Source organism: Cricetulus griseus (genome assembly GCF_003668045.3).
Source record: "Cricetulus griseus strain 17A/GY chromosome 1 unlocalized genomic scaffold, alternate assembly CriGri-PICRH-1.0 chr1_0, whole genome shotgun sequence".
Taxonomy (NCBI): domain Eukaryota; kingdom Metazoa; phylum Chordata; class Mammalia; order Rodentia; family Cricetidae; genus Cricetulus; species Cricetulus griseus.
The window spans coordinates 262140462-262160207 of record NW_023276806.1 but is presented as its reverse complement, the minus strand read 5'-3'; the positions used below and the strand labels follow the sequence as shown (position 1 = coordinate 262160207).

The following is a 19746-nucleotide window of genomic DNA, read 5'->3' as shown; positions in this document are numbered from 1 at the left end:
AGGTCCCTCAAGCCGGTCCCTGTGCTGGCCTCTGACTTTTGAGGGTAGGGCTTCCGTCTTGCTCACTAAACTGTTGGAGCCAGAATACCGAGTGACACCCTCAGCGACACCCTCGAGGGACCCTACTCCGCTTGGCATATGTGTTCAGTTCTGTGATGCCTATCGGTTGAAGGAAGTGCTGGGTCTTGGTGAAGGAAGAGGCCAAACCTGATACCAGGGGAGTGTCTAGCTAGCCTGGAGTTGCCTAAGCCCTTGAGAGGCTCTGGCTCAGCTAACCTCCTTTGGAGTCACCTTTAAGGTGATAAAAGCAAGGCAAGGCAGGGAGCAGGACCTCATCTAAAATGACTGCACTGGGAGCTGTCAGACCACAGCCCTAGCTATGTCTGTTGTCTTAGCCAGATAGGCCACAGCCACTTCCCCTTGAAGTCAGCAACTGGATGCTTCCTGCAAACCTGAGGTAAGGGATAAGGGTAAGTATACCTGGGTTTGTTTAATTAGGTACAGTGGGCTGGCAGACATGGAGTGAGAGGGGAGTATGCTGATCTCAAAATTCCAATAGGAGGCATATCCTGCTGCTGTGCAGGGCGATGTGGAGGTCGGTCAGGATGCTTCGAAGGAGCGAGGGCCTGTGGTGGTTTGAGGAATGGGTGAGGCAGGGTGGGTAAGTATGAACATACTATATAGGAGTAGGGAGTTTAGCTTCCGTAGGCAAAGATACAGGAGGGTGTCTACTGACCAAGTACCTAGCCCTGTGTGGTTTGGAGGCCAGGGGCACTTGGCTTGGGGAGAGTTAAATGAAGAAGTGGGCTTTGAGTTGGTCATTTTGCATAACAAAGACATGTTTATACACCAGGAGTTATCTAGATCACAGTGGAAACATTGGCTTCTCCAAATAGTGAGGCACCAAGGCGTTATGGATTTGTAAAAGAGTAAGTAGAAAACAAGTGGGAAAATGACCCCTGGGGAGTGGAAGGGCAGGGGACTGAGTGACGTGGACTCTGGGCTTCAGGCTTGGAAAAGCTGGACTCTTGGACTTGGACTTGACTATGAGTCTGTGTTAGTCAGCTTTCCATCATTGTAGTAAGTCACCCGAAAAAGTCAAATTAGTGATAGGTTTCTTTAGCTCCCATTTCCGAGGTTTCAGGCCATGCGTAGCTGGCTCCATTGTCTCTGGGCCTAGGATGGAGCAAATATCAGGGCAGGGGGTGTATGATAGAACAGAGCTGTTCATTTCAGTGTCCAGGAAGCAAAGACAGAACATGGTTGTGGGACAAGCTACACCCTCTTCAGGGGCAAACTCCCAGGGATCTATCTCTTCCAGCCAGGCCCCCACCTCCTACAGTTTCTACCAGCTCCCAATACTGCATTCGCTATGAACTCATCAATGGCTTAATCCATCTAAGATCATGATCTAATCGTACCCCCAAAGTGCCTTCTCTTAACAGTAACATTGTCAAGACCAAGCTGTCAACAATGAGCCTTTTGGGGACATAACAAACCCAAACCCAGAGGATCATGGTGTCCCCAAGGTCTTGAGCTCAGCTCTGAGTGGTCCCAGGGGGTTGTGTGTTCACTTCACTATCCTCCATGCACGTGGTAGGCCCAGGCTTTCAAGGGTTTCAAGAGAATAGGGCTCAGAACCTCTACAGAGCTCCTCCCAGATTGCAGTATCTGGTGTGTTGTTTAGAAGGCTTGAGGATGTTCCTGCATGAAAGAAGATAGGACAGTAGTGAAGATGTGTGTGTGTGTATGTGTGTGTGTGTGTGTGTGTGTGTGTGTGTGTGTGTGTGTCTGTGTGTGTGTGTGTGTGCGTGATTCAGGCAAACTTTGACAGTGGTATAATTTGGCTGAGTCCCCTGAGATGGGTATAGGTTGGGACTGGTTTCCTGTGGCCAGAGCCCACACTGAAGGGGTGGAGTCATGCTCTACCCACCCAGGGCCAATGTCTGTATGAATGATTTGGGATATTTCTATGTGGGCAATCTGTCATTTATTTTTGGACTCCTGGGTTTCTGCATTTGTGTCTGTGCTCAGCATTTCACTTCTGGTTATTTCAGCCGTGTGGTACCTTCAACAAGGGAGACTGAGTCTCCACGGTCACATGCATCACTTCACCCAGGCCCAGCAATGCTGTGCGGTGTTGTATCTTGACACTCTGAGACCACCAAAGGCTTTGTGGAGTATGTGGGTAGGAAGGCCCCTGAGAAGGGCTCTGTCTCTGGGATGTGCATGTGTGTCCAGCACTGTGATAAGATCTGTGGACCCCACACAGAAGGGATACACCAGCCTCTTCCTGGAATTAAGAATTGCAAAGAAGGAACGTGGATCTTGCCGTTCTCATGCGGCTGTAAACTTTAACAAGTTTTGGATCCAGAATCAGTGGTAAGGAGAACTTGGGCTCTCTTCACCTGCCTACCCCTGGGAACACAATACCACATAGCAAATCACATGCAACAGCTTCGCCCACCACACTCGCACCAATTGCCAGTGTGCACTCACACCTACAACAGCCACGTGCACATGCAATGTCAACATGTGCACATGTATCCTCACTCAAGTATCTACACACACAGACACACACACACACACACACACACACACACCATCTATACATGCTCATACCAATATTCACTCATATACATAACAACACCCACATAGATGCAAACATTAACGTCTGCACACGAGCACTCATCCCAGTGCCCACATGCATGCTTACACACTAACACTGCACACATGTTAACACAACACCATATACATTGTGCTGGTTAGTTTTAATTATTGATTTGATGCAACCTAGAGTCTCCTGGGAACAGAGACCTTCAACTGAGTGATTGCCAGATCAGAATGGTCTGTGGTCACACCAACCCCTACATATTCACACGTAACCCTATAGACACTCATATCCTCACAATTCACCCACATGTACACATACCCCATGGATTGCACACTTAAACACACACACACACACACACACACACACACACACACACACACACACACACAGATTCCCATGGTTGCACAGATTCTTGCTCCCACCCGACACACTCTCCTGCCTCTCTGAGCTCAGCTGACTTCTGTAGGCCTCACATGGCCTCCCTCCCCACATCCCTGAGAACCAGCCCCTCTATGAAAAGATACCTACCCAGAAGTCCCATGGGTCCTCCTCCCAAAAGGAGGTCAAAACTTTGTCTTCTGGATGGACAACAGGCAGCCCTGGACCAAGCTGGGCCTTGATGCCCTAGCCTGAACGTAGCCCCTCTAGGCCTCCAAGAATCCTCAGCATGTGCCCCTCTGAGCATATGATTTTTGGAGAGCTCATCCTGGAGAGCATGTACTTAACTGGGGAGTACCCCACACTCTCCAGCTCACTTCACACTGTCCCTGGTTAATAAGAAACTAGTGTGAGGACGTATAAAGGCCCCAGGGCCACCAGAGATCTGCCACTCCGAGTCTCTCTACTGCCTTTTGCGAGGAGCGACTAGACTCAGGTGCTGACCATGTCCCAGTTGGTGGAATGTGTCCCCAACTTCTCAGAGGGGAATGACCAGGAGGTGAGGCTTCTTTGGGGCTGGCAGAGTATGTGGGTGCTCTGGTCACAAGGAAGGTAGTGAGTTTGGTGTGGGAGGAGATGCCTTCCCAGACGGGCAGAGCCACAGCCTACTGGTACCCTCAAAGGAGCCATCTCTGCCAGCTCTGGAACATTCCACGGATGTGGGGGACTCTGGCGGTGGGCCTGGGGGATTTTGGAATGCTCCTGGTGGGGTCATGAATCCCTTGACCTCAGTGTTCCTATCTGAAAACAAAGGACCTTGAAGTCTGATACAGAGAGCTATCTGAGGTCACAGGAAAGGTCACGCCCACATGTATTAACTCTTTCCTCACCCATGAAACCTTGTGATGCAAGCACTGTTATCAGCCCTCTTACATGATGGGGAAACTGAGGCAAAGAGGGTTCCTCAGGGTAGGGTTTGAGCTCTGAGCCCCAGCTCCTGACCTGGAAGGTTCTGTGCTCACCAGGCTGCTTTTCCATATTAGCGGATGGTCCCCTACCCTGCTGTGTCCACTGGAAGACTGTCACTCTGTCCACCCCCCTCTGAGTGTCTGGGTATTGGCAGTAGGCCCATTACTTATTTTTCTGGGCCAACCTGAACCTGGGATGGAAATGGCCACTGCCACGGGGGCCTTCCTTGTTGTGCCACGTGGGTATTTGGGCTGACGTTTAGCTTTTTGGAAGACTCCCCTCCCCCACAAAAACCCCCTTGAGATCACACTTGGGTGTGAGGCTACAGCTTCTCCTAGGAGGGACTGAGGCATGGTGTTGGGCCTCTGTCTCCAGGTGATTGATGCCATCTCTCGAGCCATCTCCCAGACCCCAGGCTGTGTGCTACTGGACGTTGATGCTGGACCCTCCACCAACCGCACTGTGTACACTTTCGTGGGGCAGCCAGAGTGTGTGGTTGAGGGAGCCCTCAATGCTGCCCGCACAGCCTGGCAGCTCATTGACATGAGCAAGCACACGGGTGAGGCAGCTCAGGACTTGAACGGGGCCAGGCCTCCCATGTCTCAGCTTCCAGGCTGAGCATGTGCCATCGTGTCCTGGGAGAGGGGCAGACCCTGGGCATGGGCATGGGCATGGGCATGGAGTGTAAGCCTGCTGTGGGCAGGCTTCTTCTTGAAGGTTCCCCCAGGACTAGGGTCAGGGCTACATGGTGTGCCCTAGTGTGGCCTTGGCACCCATTCCCAGTAATGGATTGGGCTAAAGGCAGGGAGATGGCCCTAGGATACAGGCTATGGAGATCGACTTGCTGTCTAGAGTGGGCACCTCTCATTTGGAGTTCAGTGATTCAGTGATGGTCTGCAGGGGCTCATCCCAAGGTCTTGACTAGACTGAGGCCTGGGGGAGGCAGAAGAGGACACTGCACTAGGAAGCAAACTTGTCAATTGCCTAAAAACCAAACACGATGGAGGGGGTGGGTAGGGTCAAAGGTTGGTGGACACACAGAGCTGGGCTAAGGCCAAGGCCTGTGTCTGTTCTCGGGGAGAGGTTCTCCAGAGGTCATGGTAGGGAGTAAATAGCAGGGTTGTCAAGGTTAGGAGGGGTCAGGCACAGTATCTGGATCTGGTGTGGATTCTCTGCTGCCAAGAAGGGTGGCAGGGCCAGACCATGACCAGATAATTTCAGCCTGGCAAGGTGTCACCAAAGGCCTTGGCCTTGTAGGGGGATGGGTGGGGAAAATTATAAAGGGTCAGCTCATGCAAGTCCTACCCCTTCTCCAGGGCTTTAAGTACTTCTCTTGCCAGCCATAGCAACAAGGATAGTCCCCATGTTCTGTGGCATCCCTAATAGTCCAGCCTGAGAGGAATGGCTGCAGTCAGTGTGGATGGCTGTAAGGGTGATGACCTGCCCCCTTTTCTGCAGGAGAGCACCCTCGCATGGGTGCTCTGGATGTTTGTCCCTTCATCCCAGTGAGGGACGTCAGCATGGTTGAGTGTGTGCTCTGTGCTAAGGCCTTTGGCCAGCGGCTGGCAGAGGAGCTCAATGTACCAGGTGAGTGTCTGGGAGGATCGCTTTTGGGGCATCTCTGGATTCCAATCTCTGGCACATGCTCTGGTTCCCTTGATATGCCCTTGACAACTTTTCAGATCATGCCTAGCATGGAGGCACACATTTAATCCCGGAGCTCAGGAGGCAGAGGCAGGCAGATCTCTATGAGTTCAAGGCCAGCTTGCTCTACATAGAGAGTTTCAGGAAAGCTTGGGCTATATAGATACTATTCCAATACATAAATAAATAAATAAGCCAAAATAAAACAAATACATATCTCTACCAAGAAAGGAAGGAAGGAAGAAATAATAGAAAAGAAAGGAAGAATACTGTGAGCAATCCCCACCGGCTTCAGCTTCTTCTTCTTTTTTTTTCCCCTCAAGGACAGGTAAAATTTATTTCATATTTTTAGTTTCTAAATGTCAATGTTTTTAATCATGCTTATTGGTAAAACAATGCTGAGAGCAATTTATACCTTCTAGATAAAAATCTTGCCATAACAAGTGGTCACAATTTCCTAACACAGAGTTGAAACAGAATTCTGCTGGATTGTTGCATAGGAACAGGGAATTTAGCCTTGGTTGTTTGTTGATTGCCTCAGCTTCTTAGATAATGAAACAAATGCAAGCAGAAGTGACAACCACAGCAGAGTGAATGCCACTGCATGTCCCATCCTGCTTGTTGGGCAGTGGACTTTGTTTGACCACCTGGTAAAGCGGTTTAACTTGCTGAGCCGTATAAATGGAGAGAATTTGGGGCTGGATAGATGGCTCACTGGTTGAAGCATCTGCCACTCAAGCATGAGGACCAGTGTTCAGATTTCCAGGGGCCTCCATAAATGCAGATGGGCGTGGTGACTCACCTGTAATTCCAGCTGTGTAAGGCAGAGACAGAACAAGCTGGTTATCAGGCTGATCATGCCAGGAGTTCTGGGTGGGATTGAGAGACCCACCTCAATGAATGAAGTTGAAGAATGACTAGGGATGATTCCTGATACCAACCCAGGGCCTCTACACACATAAATACACATGCAATGAGCTCATACAAAGGCATAAGCATGCATGTACAAATGCATACCATGCACACATGAAAAATGGGGGAAAAGATTTCGTTTGGGGAAACTAACTAGGTCAAGAAAATGGTAGGGGACAAACTAGGAATAGAATACACAACGTAGTGTTGTGGGAGGCACTAGGATAGACAGTCCATATGGCAGCACAGGGTGGAACCCAGCCAGGCTCTGTTGTCGCCATAAACAAAAGCTAACATCCGAGGCTAAGGCCCATGTGTACAGCAAGTTCTGTTTTTCTCCTCCTGTGAGGACAGATTCACCACACAGTAAAAATACATTTAAAAAAAGAAACCTGAGAGTATTCTATTAGCGCTCCCCACATATTCTACCCTAACTCCCAGAAGCATGTCTTCCTCGACGGCACTGGTTTTGGGTGGGTGGGAAGCATATGTTATGCCATCTGCACCGAAATACCCACCCACTCCAAAAGTTTGGAGAAGGTGGGGATCCCCAGGGAGAATAAGCCAAGGAAGCTAAAATTGGAAAGAGCCACCCTGCCTGGGCCCCTGTGGGACTAGGATCCTGGATTCTGCCCAGCGAAGCAGCTGACCAGTTGGCTTCCTTTGCAGTGTACCTCTACGGTGAGGCTGCGCAGACACCCAGCCGCCAGACCCTGCCGGCTATCCGGGCTGGGGAGTATGAGGCCCTGCCTGAGAAGGTGCTGCCCCGATAGGCGGCTGGGTGTGAGAGGGTGGCCTCCCTGCCATTTTATTCCCCTGGGGGCAGAGGGTACGTCTGGGTCCCCTCCACCTCACCCCATGTGAATGTTCCTGCAGCTCAAGCAGGCAGAGTGGGTGCCTGACTTCGGCCCTAGCTCCTTTGTCCCCAGTTGGGGTGCCACTGTCACAGGTGCACGGAAATTCCTCATTGCATTTAACATCAACCTGCTCAGCACCAAGGAACAGGCCCATCGCATTGCTCTCAACCTGCGTGAGCAGGGCCGAGGGAAAGACCAGGTGGGTAGCTTCGGGCTTGCTGTCCCATCCTCCAGGGATCTTCCTTGGAGCCCTCTGGGGGGGAGGGGGGATTGTTCATGTTAGTGTCACAGCCATGTGGGGTCTCAGGGTCAGAGGCCAGTGTTTGAAATTTTATGTGCTTTGCTTGCATGTGTTCCAGAAGAGGGTGCTGGGTCCCTTGGGACGGAAGTGATTATGAGCCATCATGTGGGTGTTGGGAATCAAACCCAGATCCTCTGGAAAAGCAGCCAGTTGTTTTTAATCACCGAGCCATCTCTCTCCAGCAACCCCAGTTGCCCTTGGTTTAACAGACAAGGTCAGGCTTCTGTGTAGACAGCTGCCTAGTAGTCCTAGATGTTTTCACATCCCCATGTCCTTACAGATGCTCTAAATATTTCCACCCTGCCCTCACCAGCCATGCACGCACATACACACACACACACACACACACACACACACACACACACACACACAGATACATACAGACACACAGACACATACACAGACACACACAGACACATACACACACACAGATACACACACACACACACACATAGATACATACAGACACACAGACACATACACAGACACACACAGACACATACACACACACAGATACACACACACACACACACACACACACACATAGATACATATAGACACACAGACACATACACAGACACACACAGACACATACACACCCAGATATACACACACACACACACATAGATACATACAGACACACAGACACACACAGACACATACACACACACACAGATACACACACACACACACATAGATACATACAGACACACAGACACACATAGACACATACACACACACACAGATACACATACACACACACACATACACATAGATACATACAGACACAGACACAGACACACATATAGATACACACATACACATACATAGAGACACACACACACAATGCCTCAGTAAACCTTCAGGTGTTCTGGAGAAGTTCTCTACCAGGTCTGCAAAGAAGTTGCCCACTAGCTTGAGCATCTCTTCTTCAGAGTCCATATCAGACACAGGTGACATAGACATACACGGTGACAGGAGGTCAATTGCCATCTGTCCCACCCTCACATCTTACTAGGTAAGTAAGACTCCAGGAGCCTAGCTTGCTGCAGAGTCAACTGTCTGTAAGCACAACACGAAGCACAGTGAGTCCTGAGTCCTGTATGTGCCTTCCAAAGGTGAGGTCAGAGTTCCTGCCTCACTCAGGTTGTCAAAGACAGAATCAGAGTGACGGAAGTGACAAGCGTGTGGGACATGGATGATACGGGGAGTTGGGACTTCCCCTGGCTTCCCACAACAGTGTCCGTAGGTCTCTAGGACATGGTATGGTCAGAGACTGGGCCTCAGTTTTCATGTGTTAGGTGAGGTTTTGCCTTGTCTCTCTAGCCAGACCAAGGAAGATAGAGCAAGGAGAGCCACAGTACCAGCCCAGCCATCAGGTCCACCTTGCCTGACTCATCAGGCTAGGGAACAAAAGCACAAAAGTGGCTCTCAGAGCCAGGCATTATGAAGGCTGGGCAGGGGCCATCCAGAGCTCATATTCTTAGCCCAGGCTGGGGAATGCTTCTCTTTTGTAGCCAGGACGTCTGAAAAAGGTTCAGGGCATCGGCTGGTACCTGGATGAGAAGAACCTGGCTCAGGTGTCCACAAACCTCCTGGACTTTGAGGTCACAGCTCTGCACACAGTCTATGAGGAGGCCTGCAGAGAGGCTCAGGTGGGCAGGGCAGGTGGCCACACCCTCCTCACACTTGGAAACCCCCAGACGCTGACCTCGCCTCTGTCTCACAGGAGCTGAATCTCCCAGTGGTGGGCTCGCAGCTGGTGGGCCTGGTGCCTCTGAAGGCCTTACTGGATGCCGCAGCCTTCTACTGTGACAAGGAGAATCTGTTTGTTCTGGAGGAGGAGCACCGGATACGGCTGGTGGGCTGTGCTCATTTTGGGAGTGGGATGTCAAGGGCGGCATGGAGGCTGTAGGCCTTCAGCTGCTTCAGGAGCAAGCTGATATTTCCATAAGAGCCCACCCAAAATCCAAAATCCTGCTCTTCCTTCAACTCCTTTGTTTTATTGGCACACATGCATGCGTGCACGTACCTGTGTGAGTGTGTGTGTGTGTGTGTGTGTGTGTGTGTGTAAGACAGAAGGCAACTTTAGGTGTCACTTTTATTGTTTGTTTTTTTGAGACAGGCTTACTCTGTGTAATAGCCCTGGCTGTCCTGTAACTCACTCTGTAGATCAGGCTGGTCTCGAACTCACAGAGATTCACCTGCCTCTGTCTCCTGAGTGCTGGGATTAAAGGCATGCGCCACCACCGCCCAGCTAGGTGTAACATTTCTAAGGTGCTTGCCACCTGTTTGTTTGTTTATTTATTTATTTATTTATTTATTTATTTATTTATTTTTGGAAACAGGGTCTCTCACTGACCTGGAATGCACCAAGTAGGCTAGGTCTCCTGTCTCCACTTTCCCAGTATTGGGATTGCAAGTAATGTGCTTGCCACCATGACAGGATTATTAATTAATTAATTAATGATATGGTTCCTGGGGACCTAACTCAAGGTTTTGTGCTTGCATGGCAAGCACTTTACTGACCGAGCTCCATCGCCAGCTCTTGACTCCTAGTTAGAAGATTTTCCGTTTTCATTGTCGTTTAGATCATTATGAAGGTTTCCTTTGTGACTTGTACCACATAAACTTTATGTTCTCTGCCTTCTCAGCTCCTGGGCTGAGTCGTGTCTGCTGCCAGCCCCCTCCTTCGGGTTCCTTACACCCATGTAGTTTATGGATTTGGGTCCATGTGTCCCAGGCTATACCTCCCCTGGTCCCATCTACCCATGCCTCTCTTCCAAAGCAGTTCTGCTTGTCTACGGCCCCTTTGCTCAGCTCACTGGGCCCAGGATCTGCTCTGGGGAGATGTTTTATTTTCCCATCCTTTCATGGAGAGTATCCCTTACTTCTTGATTAATATGTGACCTAACACTTAGGTGGCATCCTTTACCCATCTCCAGAACCTCCTTTGGAGTGCACCTGGCTTGTATCCTTCAAGTGTGTGTGTGGCCGGTTCTGCTTTTAGAAAGTGAAATGTGTTGTCACCATTGCATAGCTTCATAACTGGTTGAATAGTTTTGTTTTTTTTGGTTGAGATGAATTCTAATCTTTTTTTTTTTTTTGGTTTTTTGAGAGAATGCTAATCTTAAACCGAATGTTTTCAGCGTATCATGAATTTGGGTGAAATTCAGTTTTCCTCACATTTATGTATAGTTGAATCGAGGTTGCCCCTGATTGTAAGAATCTGCTAGATTCTGAATTAGAATCCTATCCCAAGAAAAGGCTTAATGGGCCCCTCCCATGGAGTCTCCGTTGTGAGGGGAAGGAAGGGTGGGCAACCTTTCTTGGTCATGTTTTCCACGGGAGTGTGAAATGTTTCTGTGTGGATCTCAACCTGTCAGGAAGCGAACTGGTAGGGTTCCCGGCAAGGGAGTGTGGGCAAAACTTTGTCAAGGTGAAGCTAAGCTGAGCAGTGGGCTAAGGTGAGATGTTCCCCCTGCAGGTGGTGAACCGGCTCGGCCTGGATTCCCTGGCTCCCTTCAACCCTAAGGAGAGGGTCATCGAGTGAGGCCCCACACCCCTAACCCCACTGCTCCACTCAGCCCGCTTCCTGCCCCCTCTTTCCTTGCTTTAACACCCCCCCCCCCTTCATCTTCACATCTCTGGTCTCCAAAGCTTAAGCCTGGTGCCTGCTCCTTCAACTTCTCTGCATGCGTCGGTCCCGCCCCGTCCTGCTTCTCTTCCTCCAGGCTCTCCTGGGGGCTGGGGTTAAGGGGGTGTGCCTGTCTTTCTTTAAGCCGTTCTCACTGGTAGGTACCTGGTTCCAGCTAGTGGATGCGAGCAGAGCCTGATGGACAAGTCACTGCTCAGCTTTGTACGGGAGGTGGGCGCCCGCTCTGCTGCCCCAGGTGGCGGCTCTGTAGCAGCGGCTGTGGCAGCCCTGGTGAGCACCTGAGGTGACCCACTGAGGGCAGAGCCAGAGATGGCAGGACCCAGGCTGGGGGCGGGGTTCATAGTGGGGGATACTGGAGTGTGGGACTCGGGGGAGATGGACTCTGTAGTGGGGGCCCTGCAGGATGAGATTCCACAGTTCATCTTCCTGCACTTGGGGCTCCCCGCTGGGCTCTGGCCTGGGGTGGCCAGGAGCCCTGGTGGCCCCCACAACTTGCCCCTACCAGGGTGCGGCGCTGGCCTCCATGGTGGGCCAGATGACCTACGGGCGGCGCCAGTTTGATCACCTGGACTCCACCATGCGGCGCCTGATCCCACCCTTCCACGCGGCCTCCGCCCAGCTGATCCCATTGGTGGATGCTGATGCCCAGGCTTTTGCTGCCTATTTGGTAAGCACATGGAATTGCCAGGCCTAGGCTTGCTAGCCAAAGTAGCCTGCAAATTTGGAGCCAGGGGCAGGACACTGAGAAGGTGGCTTGCTCTGACATTATCCTAGGAGCCCCTACTTTCAGCAACCTTGAGGGTCCAGGTCTGGAGAGCATGAACCTTGGCCCAGGGAAGGGAGCTTAAGAGGGCAGAATGGGGGTCCTGGAGGAATAGTGGCAGGCGACCTTGAAGATAAGAGCAGACACTTCTCTCAGACTGGCCAGCCAGGATCTTGGCTTCCAGGCCAGAGATCTGTGAGAGCTGGACCCCAGATTCTAGATTCTCTGTAAATCATCTGGCCCACCAGGAAGGCCAGCACTGTACCCTTCCGAGGGGCAAACTACAGGGGCCCGCCCCAGTCCTGACCACTCCAACAGGCCAGAGCTCCGGGGAGGTCATAGAAACCTTAACAGAACAAATGTGGAGATTAGGGACTTAGACTAGAAAGAGCCCCTCAGCCATAAGATAACAGGAGCCACAGGGAGACTTTGGAGGTGGAAAAACAATCTTGAAACATAATTACAGGTGGTGGGCTGATGAGAGGACACGGCAAGGATGCAGGACCAGACTCAGAAAAGATGAAAGAAATGATTAGAAGTGAGAGATACCCATACAGAGTGGCGAAGAGAGATTAGACGCACAGAGACAGAGAGATACAGAGACACAGAGAGGTGGAGATAGAGACAGAGAGATAAGACCAGAGTGACAGACGAAGAGTGACTGAGACATATGAACACAGACAGGCAGAGAAAGACACAGAGACAGAGACACAGACAGGCAGACAGACACATAGCCACAGGCAGATATATAAAGACAAAGAGAGACAGAGACATTTAAAGGGAAATGTTAGTTTAGATATAAATATTAGAAATTCAGAGACAACCCTAACATTGGACATTAGAAGTAAGAAATATGCTTTAAAAACCAGTTATATGAGAAAGCCAGATAAATGAAAATTAATTGAAGACAGCAAAGAAAACAGACAATAAACATCAAAAGCATATGAGAAGATACAGAATAGCGATATGAAATGAAGTTTGTGTAATGTTGGGTTGATTAATGCCCCTTACGTGCAGCCAAGAAGATGTATTTTTGGAACTAAATGGACAAACAAGGGAAGACCCACTAAGTACTTAGGAAATTTATAGATGCAAAATGCTAGATATGCACTTTTCTCACTGAAACAATAAAACTGTTATAACAAAAGTAATAAAAACAAAAAAATGAAAACATGGTTAAAAACTTACACTAAATTAGGAAACAGGGCTGATTACGTGGGATGTAGCAGGGAAGTCAGAGACGACAAGAAGCTAAATTGAGCGCCACATTCCCTGTGCCTGAGGACAGGTAACTGTTATGACATAGTGACAAGCTAGCTGGGACACTCATGTGTGCTTAGCCTCTGCTGTCACTCCTGGCTGGTAGAAGAGCCACTGTTAATGACTTTCTGGTAGAGATCTGGGTGAATACACCAAACAACAGTAGGTGCACCCCCAGCCAGCTTCCCTCCATCCTGTCCCACCCTGCAAGATTGAAGGGGACTGTCGGGGGGGGGGGCGAGACATACAGCATTTAAAACACACAGAGCCCCTTCCCGTGAAACCTTACCTGTAGCCATTCAGAAAAAAGGCCAGGTCTACAGATGGCCAGGGACAAGAGAAGTGGCACCATGGCAGGGAAGGCCTTAGAGCTTCCGGTGTCACTGTCACTCTTGTGTGTTTAGACTGGACATGGTAAAGTTGTTTGCATTATTTTAAATCTGAGTTGGCACCACGAGAACCTGGTACTGGGGAGGAGGGGATAATGGGAAGAGTTCAGGGGCCCTTAAGGCTCTTGACGTCTTTTTCTAGAAGCAGGGTCCCCAGAGAATGACACTCACCTGTCTTCTCCAGGTGGCCATGGGGCCCTATGATACTCAGACCCAGGTGCCAAGGTCTGTAGACCACAGACACCAACAGAAACATTGTCCCCAAAGAATGTGTTCTTGCCTCTAGCATATGATGTATTTCAGTAGGAAAGGCCCACCCTAGAGGCTCTGGGTAAGTGCTACCCATGCTGCCAGGTCCCAGGACATGGTTCTCCTCGAGGCCATTCCAGCATGGCCAAGGGACACAGCCAGGCCCTCACCATGTGTGTTTTGGTCATTTTTTTCCCATAGGAGGCAATAAAGCTGCCCAAGAACACACCGGAGGAGAGGGACAGGTGAGCATGGTACTGGCCAGGTGGCCCCGCTGGACCCTTTGGGTCTCAGTGTCTGGGGAGTTGGCACAGGCGCACCATGGGCAGTGAGTGATGATCTTTTTGTCACTCCTGTGTCTGTGTGTCCAGCCTTTGGGAAGGGACTGTGCTGGTTGGGGTCAGAATACACTTTGCCCCCCCCCCCCCCGTCCCTAACTCACGTATCACCACCTGGGTTCTAGGCGTGCATGTGCTCTGCAGGAGGGGCTGAGACAGGCAGTTGCTGTGCCCCTGAAACTGGCAGAGACTGTGTCCCAGCTATGGCCAGTGCTGAAGGAGCTGGCCCTATGTGGAAATGTGGCCTGCTTGTCTGACCTGCAGGTATGGGGGTGCCAAGGAGTCCCAACAGCTCAGGGTGACATCCACATTCTTGTTCAACGTTGTCCCTCAGTTAACAGCAACTTAGGTGTCTTCAGAGCCTCCGGTTACAGATAAACCACCCTACATATGGGGAAATACCCGAGCGTCTGTGAAGTAGACATCACTCAGCTGTGTCCTGTGTTGGGGATGGGACAAAACAGAGTCTGGTCATAGTTCCTCCAACTAACCGAGGAACCCTAAAGTATGCAGTGCTTTTCAGTGTATGGTCCAGAGGCCCCAGAGAAGTGATCCTCTCTACTGGGAGTGGCTCTGGTTTGCAAGCAAACAGTTGCTGAGGGTGGGTTCAGAGGGGCTGATGGCCTGTAGGGCATACCTTCCACCTTCACAGCCTCTTGGAACCACATCTTCAAATTAGTAGTGGATTCCTTCTCCAAGTGCAGGTCTCAGACCAAAATGACCATGTTAGCCTGACGTCTGTGAGTAGGGTCAGGCTTAACGGTATAAAGAATGCAGGTCCCTGCATGGAGCCCTTGCCTGTCAACCCATAGGATGGGTCAGTGTGCTCAGTCCTGACTCGAGGGTTGAGATTTTCAAGAGGCACAGAGGCATTGTGGGTCCAGAAGTAGCCCCTTTCACTGGTGTCTCTTCAGGTGGCAGTCAAAGCCTTGGAGACAGGTGTGTTTGGCGCATACTTCAATGTGCTCATCAACTTGAAGGACATGACTGATGATGCATTTAAACAGAAGGTGGGCAAGGGGAGACTTGATGCCAGGCCCCACCCAGGGGTCTGCCATGTCTACTGTGGGCTGGGATGATTCTTGCCAGTCCCTGAAGGGATAGGCGGTTGCTATCACTCCAGGAGCAATGGGTACCGGGTAATCAGGCGACTTCGGGCATCTTTAACATTCTCCTCCCCATGGGTGCAGACCTGTCTAGAAGATGACAAGTTGCTAAACAGTACCCCAGTGCCCACACCACCTCCTCTGCTCTCACAGTAGAACTGAAGGCTTGGCCACTCCAGGCTGTGGACCCCCAAGCACCACCACCCCAGGGGGTAGGAAAACAATTGCTTTAAGAAAGGAACTGAACCGCAGCATTCATAACAGCTGCATGGCAATTTTATTGTATTGTTGAGGTAAAATTCACAGAACATACAAATTGCTATATTAAAGTATAGAATTCATAGAGTTTTTGCACATTTACCATATTGTATAGCCATCACTCTATCAAGTTCCAGGACATTTTTTATTGCTTTGAAGGAACCCTCGGTCAATTAGCAGACACACTGTTCCCTGTTCCAGCTCTGGCAGCCATTCTTAAGCATCTGTCACTTAGATATTTGTGACAATTTTGAAAGGGCTTTTTTTAGGGGCTCAGTCCTTACATAGAATGCTAGCAAATTGGGCAGCTTTGGTGTCTAGCCCCTCCCTGATCAGCTCCAGACAGTATGAACCATGTGAACCCTGCCCCTCTGGGTCTTAATGGACACAACAATACCTTCAGCAGTCTGGGGAGAAGCAGAAGAAATGGATGGGAATCTGTGGAGGGTTAGCGGGTATGGCTGTCCCTAAAGTTCCTCCCCACACTGAGAAACCCAGTAGTGTCTGTTCAAGATAACCCTAGTCACTGTGAGGTGGGTATGCCGTGGCGAGGTGGCAGTAGGAGCCTGGGATTTTTTTCTGTCAGGAGAGGCAGGCCACGGCAAGCATGGAGGTGGGAGGGTGACATATCCCTTTATATCTGTCAGATGCACCATCGAATCTCCAGCCTTCTGCAGGAAGCCAAGACCCAGGCGGCACTGGTGCTGGCTAGCCTAGAAGCCCGGAAGGAGTGAAGAGACACCCCCCCCCCCCATACACACATCATGGATGGTCCAACTTCCAGTGTTCCTTAGCTATCTTAAGTGACTCAGGCCTTGCTTGGAGGGAAGACTCAGGCATGACATCAGCAGTGTCAGGTTGGGGCTCTACACACAGCTGTCTATGTAGAATCAGAAGATGCAAAGGAGGTTGGTTTGGGGTAGGGAGTGGGGCTTGACTGAGGGTGGTCTCCTGAGGGCATTCAGCCTGACACCCTCTGTTACCCATGGCTTCGAGTAAATTCTGAACACAAACCTGCCTGGTGTGCTTGGGTTTGGGGGCCAAGGCCAAGGGCTGAGACTGGGACTGGAAGCAGGGCCAGGGGACCCCTTAGTTTATGAGTAATGAAGAGGGAGTTGCAGCCTCAGGGTTCCTGGAGCTCTAGGACGCTCTGAGCACTGGATTCATTGCTGTTGTCTTAGTTAGGATTGCCATTGCTGTGCAAGACACCATGACCAAAGAGCAAGTTGGGGAGGAAAGGGTTTATTTGACTTATATTTCCACATCACTGTTCATCACTGAAGGAAGTCAGGACAGGAACTCAAAAAGGACAGGAACCTGGAGGCAGGAGCTGACACAGAGACCATGAAGGAGTGCTGCTTACTGGCCTGCTCAGCCTGCTTTCTTTTTCTTTTTCTTTTTTTTTCCCTTGAGACAGGGTTTCTCTGTGGTAGCTTTGGAAACTAGCTCTTGTAGACCAGGCTGGCCTCGAACTCACAGAGATCCCCCTGCCTCTGCCTCCCGAGTGCTGGGATTAAAGGCCTCCACCAACGCCTGGCTTCAGCCTGCTTTCTTATAGAACCCAGGACCACCAGGCCAGGGATGGCACCACCCACAATGGACTGGGCCCTTCCCCATCAATCACTAATTAAGAAAATGCCCTACAGCTGGATCTTATGGAAGTGTTTTCTCAATTGAGACGCCCTCCTTTCAGATGAATCTAGTTTGTGTCAAGTTGACACAAAAGCAGCCAGTACAGCCATGCAGCAAGGACAGAGACTGCGGCGATCCAAGCCCTCACCCCCGGGGAATGTCTGGCTCCTGAGCACTGTAAGGGCATTCTCTCCCTTCACTAGGCAGTCTACTCCTAGCTTCCATGCCACCTTCACAGGGGCTCACCCCATCCCCCACCCCAGATGGTCTGTTGGCCGCTTCCTGTCTCTTTCTCTATTATACACACAAAACAACAACAACAAAAAACTATCCCAGTGACTTTCAGATGTGCCACTCCATGAACAATCTCCCAAATATGGTTGTACTTATTAACACAGTATATAAAAAGAAACCAGCTTGTGGTACAGTCTTCTTAAGCGAGGCAGAAAATCAAAATGTCTTTTAAGACAGATTTGCTATCTGAAAATTTAAGTCATTTGTTTCCGGGAAGAGACATCAGCCCGGGGGGATGACATCAACATGAAGGGACATTTCACATGGGCTGCAGTGCAGGATGTTCCTACAAATTAGACTGAACTTGACAAGGGGCTTGTGAGGGGCTGCCCAGTTCTGGTGAGGGGCCCTGGCCAACTTGTGTATAACAAATGCCTGTGCTTTTGCCAGAGACAGAACAAGGATGACTCTGGGGCTTTGCCCCTTGCTGTTCCGAAGAGCATTTGCTTAAACCGATTCTGTTTGTCCTTCGTAGCAGCAACTTGGGTCCCAGGGGTCTGTCTTGGGTCCCTGAGCTCACACCTATGTTGAACCAGCAGGCTGGAGGCTGCATGACCCTAGCTTTGGAAGAGCTGGGCTGAAAAAGCTGATGCAGCACTGGTGCGGGGGCATCACTCCTTTCTGAGGCTCGTGATTCCCTAGAATTTCAGTGGTGAGGGTCATTGGCTCAGAGCTCTGTGGAGAAAGCGTTCCACAGTCAGAATGCAGAAGCATGCCATGGCTGTGCTTGCAAGTGGGCTGGGAGCACAGAGGCCCTTGGCGTGTTGCTCTATCCCATGGGATCTTTCATGGCTGTCTGAGATGCTAGTCTCAAACATGAGTCCCACCCAGGGTTGGGACTGTCTTGGGGAGGGGGCAGACAGGTGAGGATTCTGTATTCTTTCCCTGATATCCAAGGACACTGAGGACAGGGAAGGTTAGTACCCAGTCCTATCCAGTCCCCCAGCCCAGGGTCCAGCTTCCTTAGCCCTTCCTCAGGCCGAGAGGAGATTCTGTTAGGCCTCCTGGACTTGGGTCCCTAACCCTAGCCTTATCCCCAGCACTGTAACCCAGAAATGTAGTGGCAACCCAGAGAGGCTACAGGACAGCAGAGCAGTTGGATTAAAACTCTTTCCTCCAGTATGTGTATCACAGGGGTGCATAGGAGGAGTGGTTGGGTGTTATCATTTTCATGAAGAGGTATCCTGCTTAGTTTGTCTACAAGAGTCACCTTGTAGAAGTCTTAGCTGAGGAATGCCGAGATCTGATTAACCTGGGTCTACATCTGTGGGGAATTGCCTTGATTGTTGCTTGATGTAAGAAGACCTTGACCACTGTGGGCCGGGCCACCCCATGCAGGTGGTCCTGGTTGTGTAAGAAAGCTGGCTAGGCATGAGCCAGCGGGAGTGAGCTAGTAAAGAACATTCCTGTATGGTAGAGCTCCTGCTCCAACCTCCCTCAATGATGGATTGTTAGATCGAAATGTAAGCCAAACGTATTCTTTCCTTCCTAAATTGCTTTTTGTTCATGTTTCAGCTTAGGAGAAAGAACTAGAAACTAGAACAATGGCTATGATGGGCCCAAAGCAGGGTGGGAGATGGGCCGTTCCCACCATGGCGGAGAGAAGCCTTATATGGTATAGTCTAGTATGGTATAGGATTCTGGGAACATCTGAAAATGCTCCTGTGTGCATTTGGGGGTTGGGGCTTAGGGGCTGGCTACTACCTAGCCCACTGATGTGCAGGTTTTTGGACACATAGAAGTCTAAAGGCACATAAGCAAGGGCCACTGGAAGGACCATAACAGTGAGAAAAACATCGTGATTTGGTCATATTTGTGAGGGGTTTTCTTGGGGGATATCAGAGAGGAGATGGTACTGAGGGAAGGTGGTGATTGGAAAATCGTGACTGGAAGATACAGAGGGGAAGGGCGTGAGGCGATGGTGTTGAAGGGGGGTAATGTGTAAGGGCAGGCAGTGAAGGCAAGTTGGTAGAAGGATGCTGTTGCTGTGGGGAAATGTGAGGAGGGTACCGTGGCAGGGGATGCTACTATGGGGAAAACAGATAGCTTTTGTACAGAGGTGGTGGTGTCACCGGACTTCAGAAGGTGTGTTTGGTGTGCTGTGGTGAGGGAATATGGTGGTGA

General features: G+C 50.4%; 1 protein-coding gene across 1 annotated transcript; it reads left to right on the top strand.

The window, feature by feature from the left end:
- The first annotated feature begins 3497 nt into the window (after nt 1–3497).
- Ftcd (formimidoyltransferase cyclodeaminase) lies at nt 3498–16430 on the top strand. Its single transcript, XM_027394269.2, has 14 exons — nt 3498–3551; nt 4337–4520; nt 5420–5548; nt 7187–7275; nt 7394–7573; nt 9193–9330; nt 9405–9536; nt 11163–11224; nt 11474–11603; nt 11839–12000; nt 14196–14239; nt 14458–14596; nt 15247–15342; nt 16344–16430. Exons 1-14 carry the CDS (start codon nt 3498–3500, stop codon nt 16428–16430), a joined length of 1626 nt encoding a protein of 541 aa, XP_027250070.1.
- Nucleotides 16431–19746: the final 3316 nt, after the last annotated feature.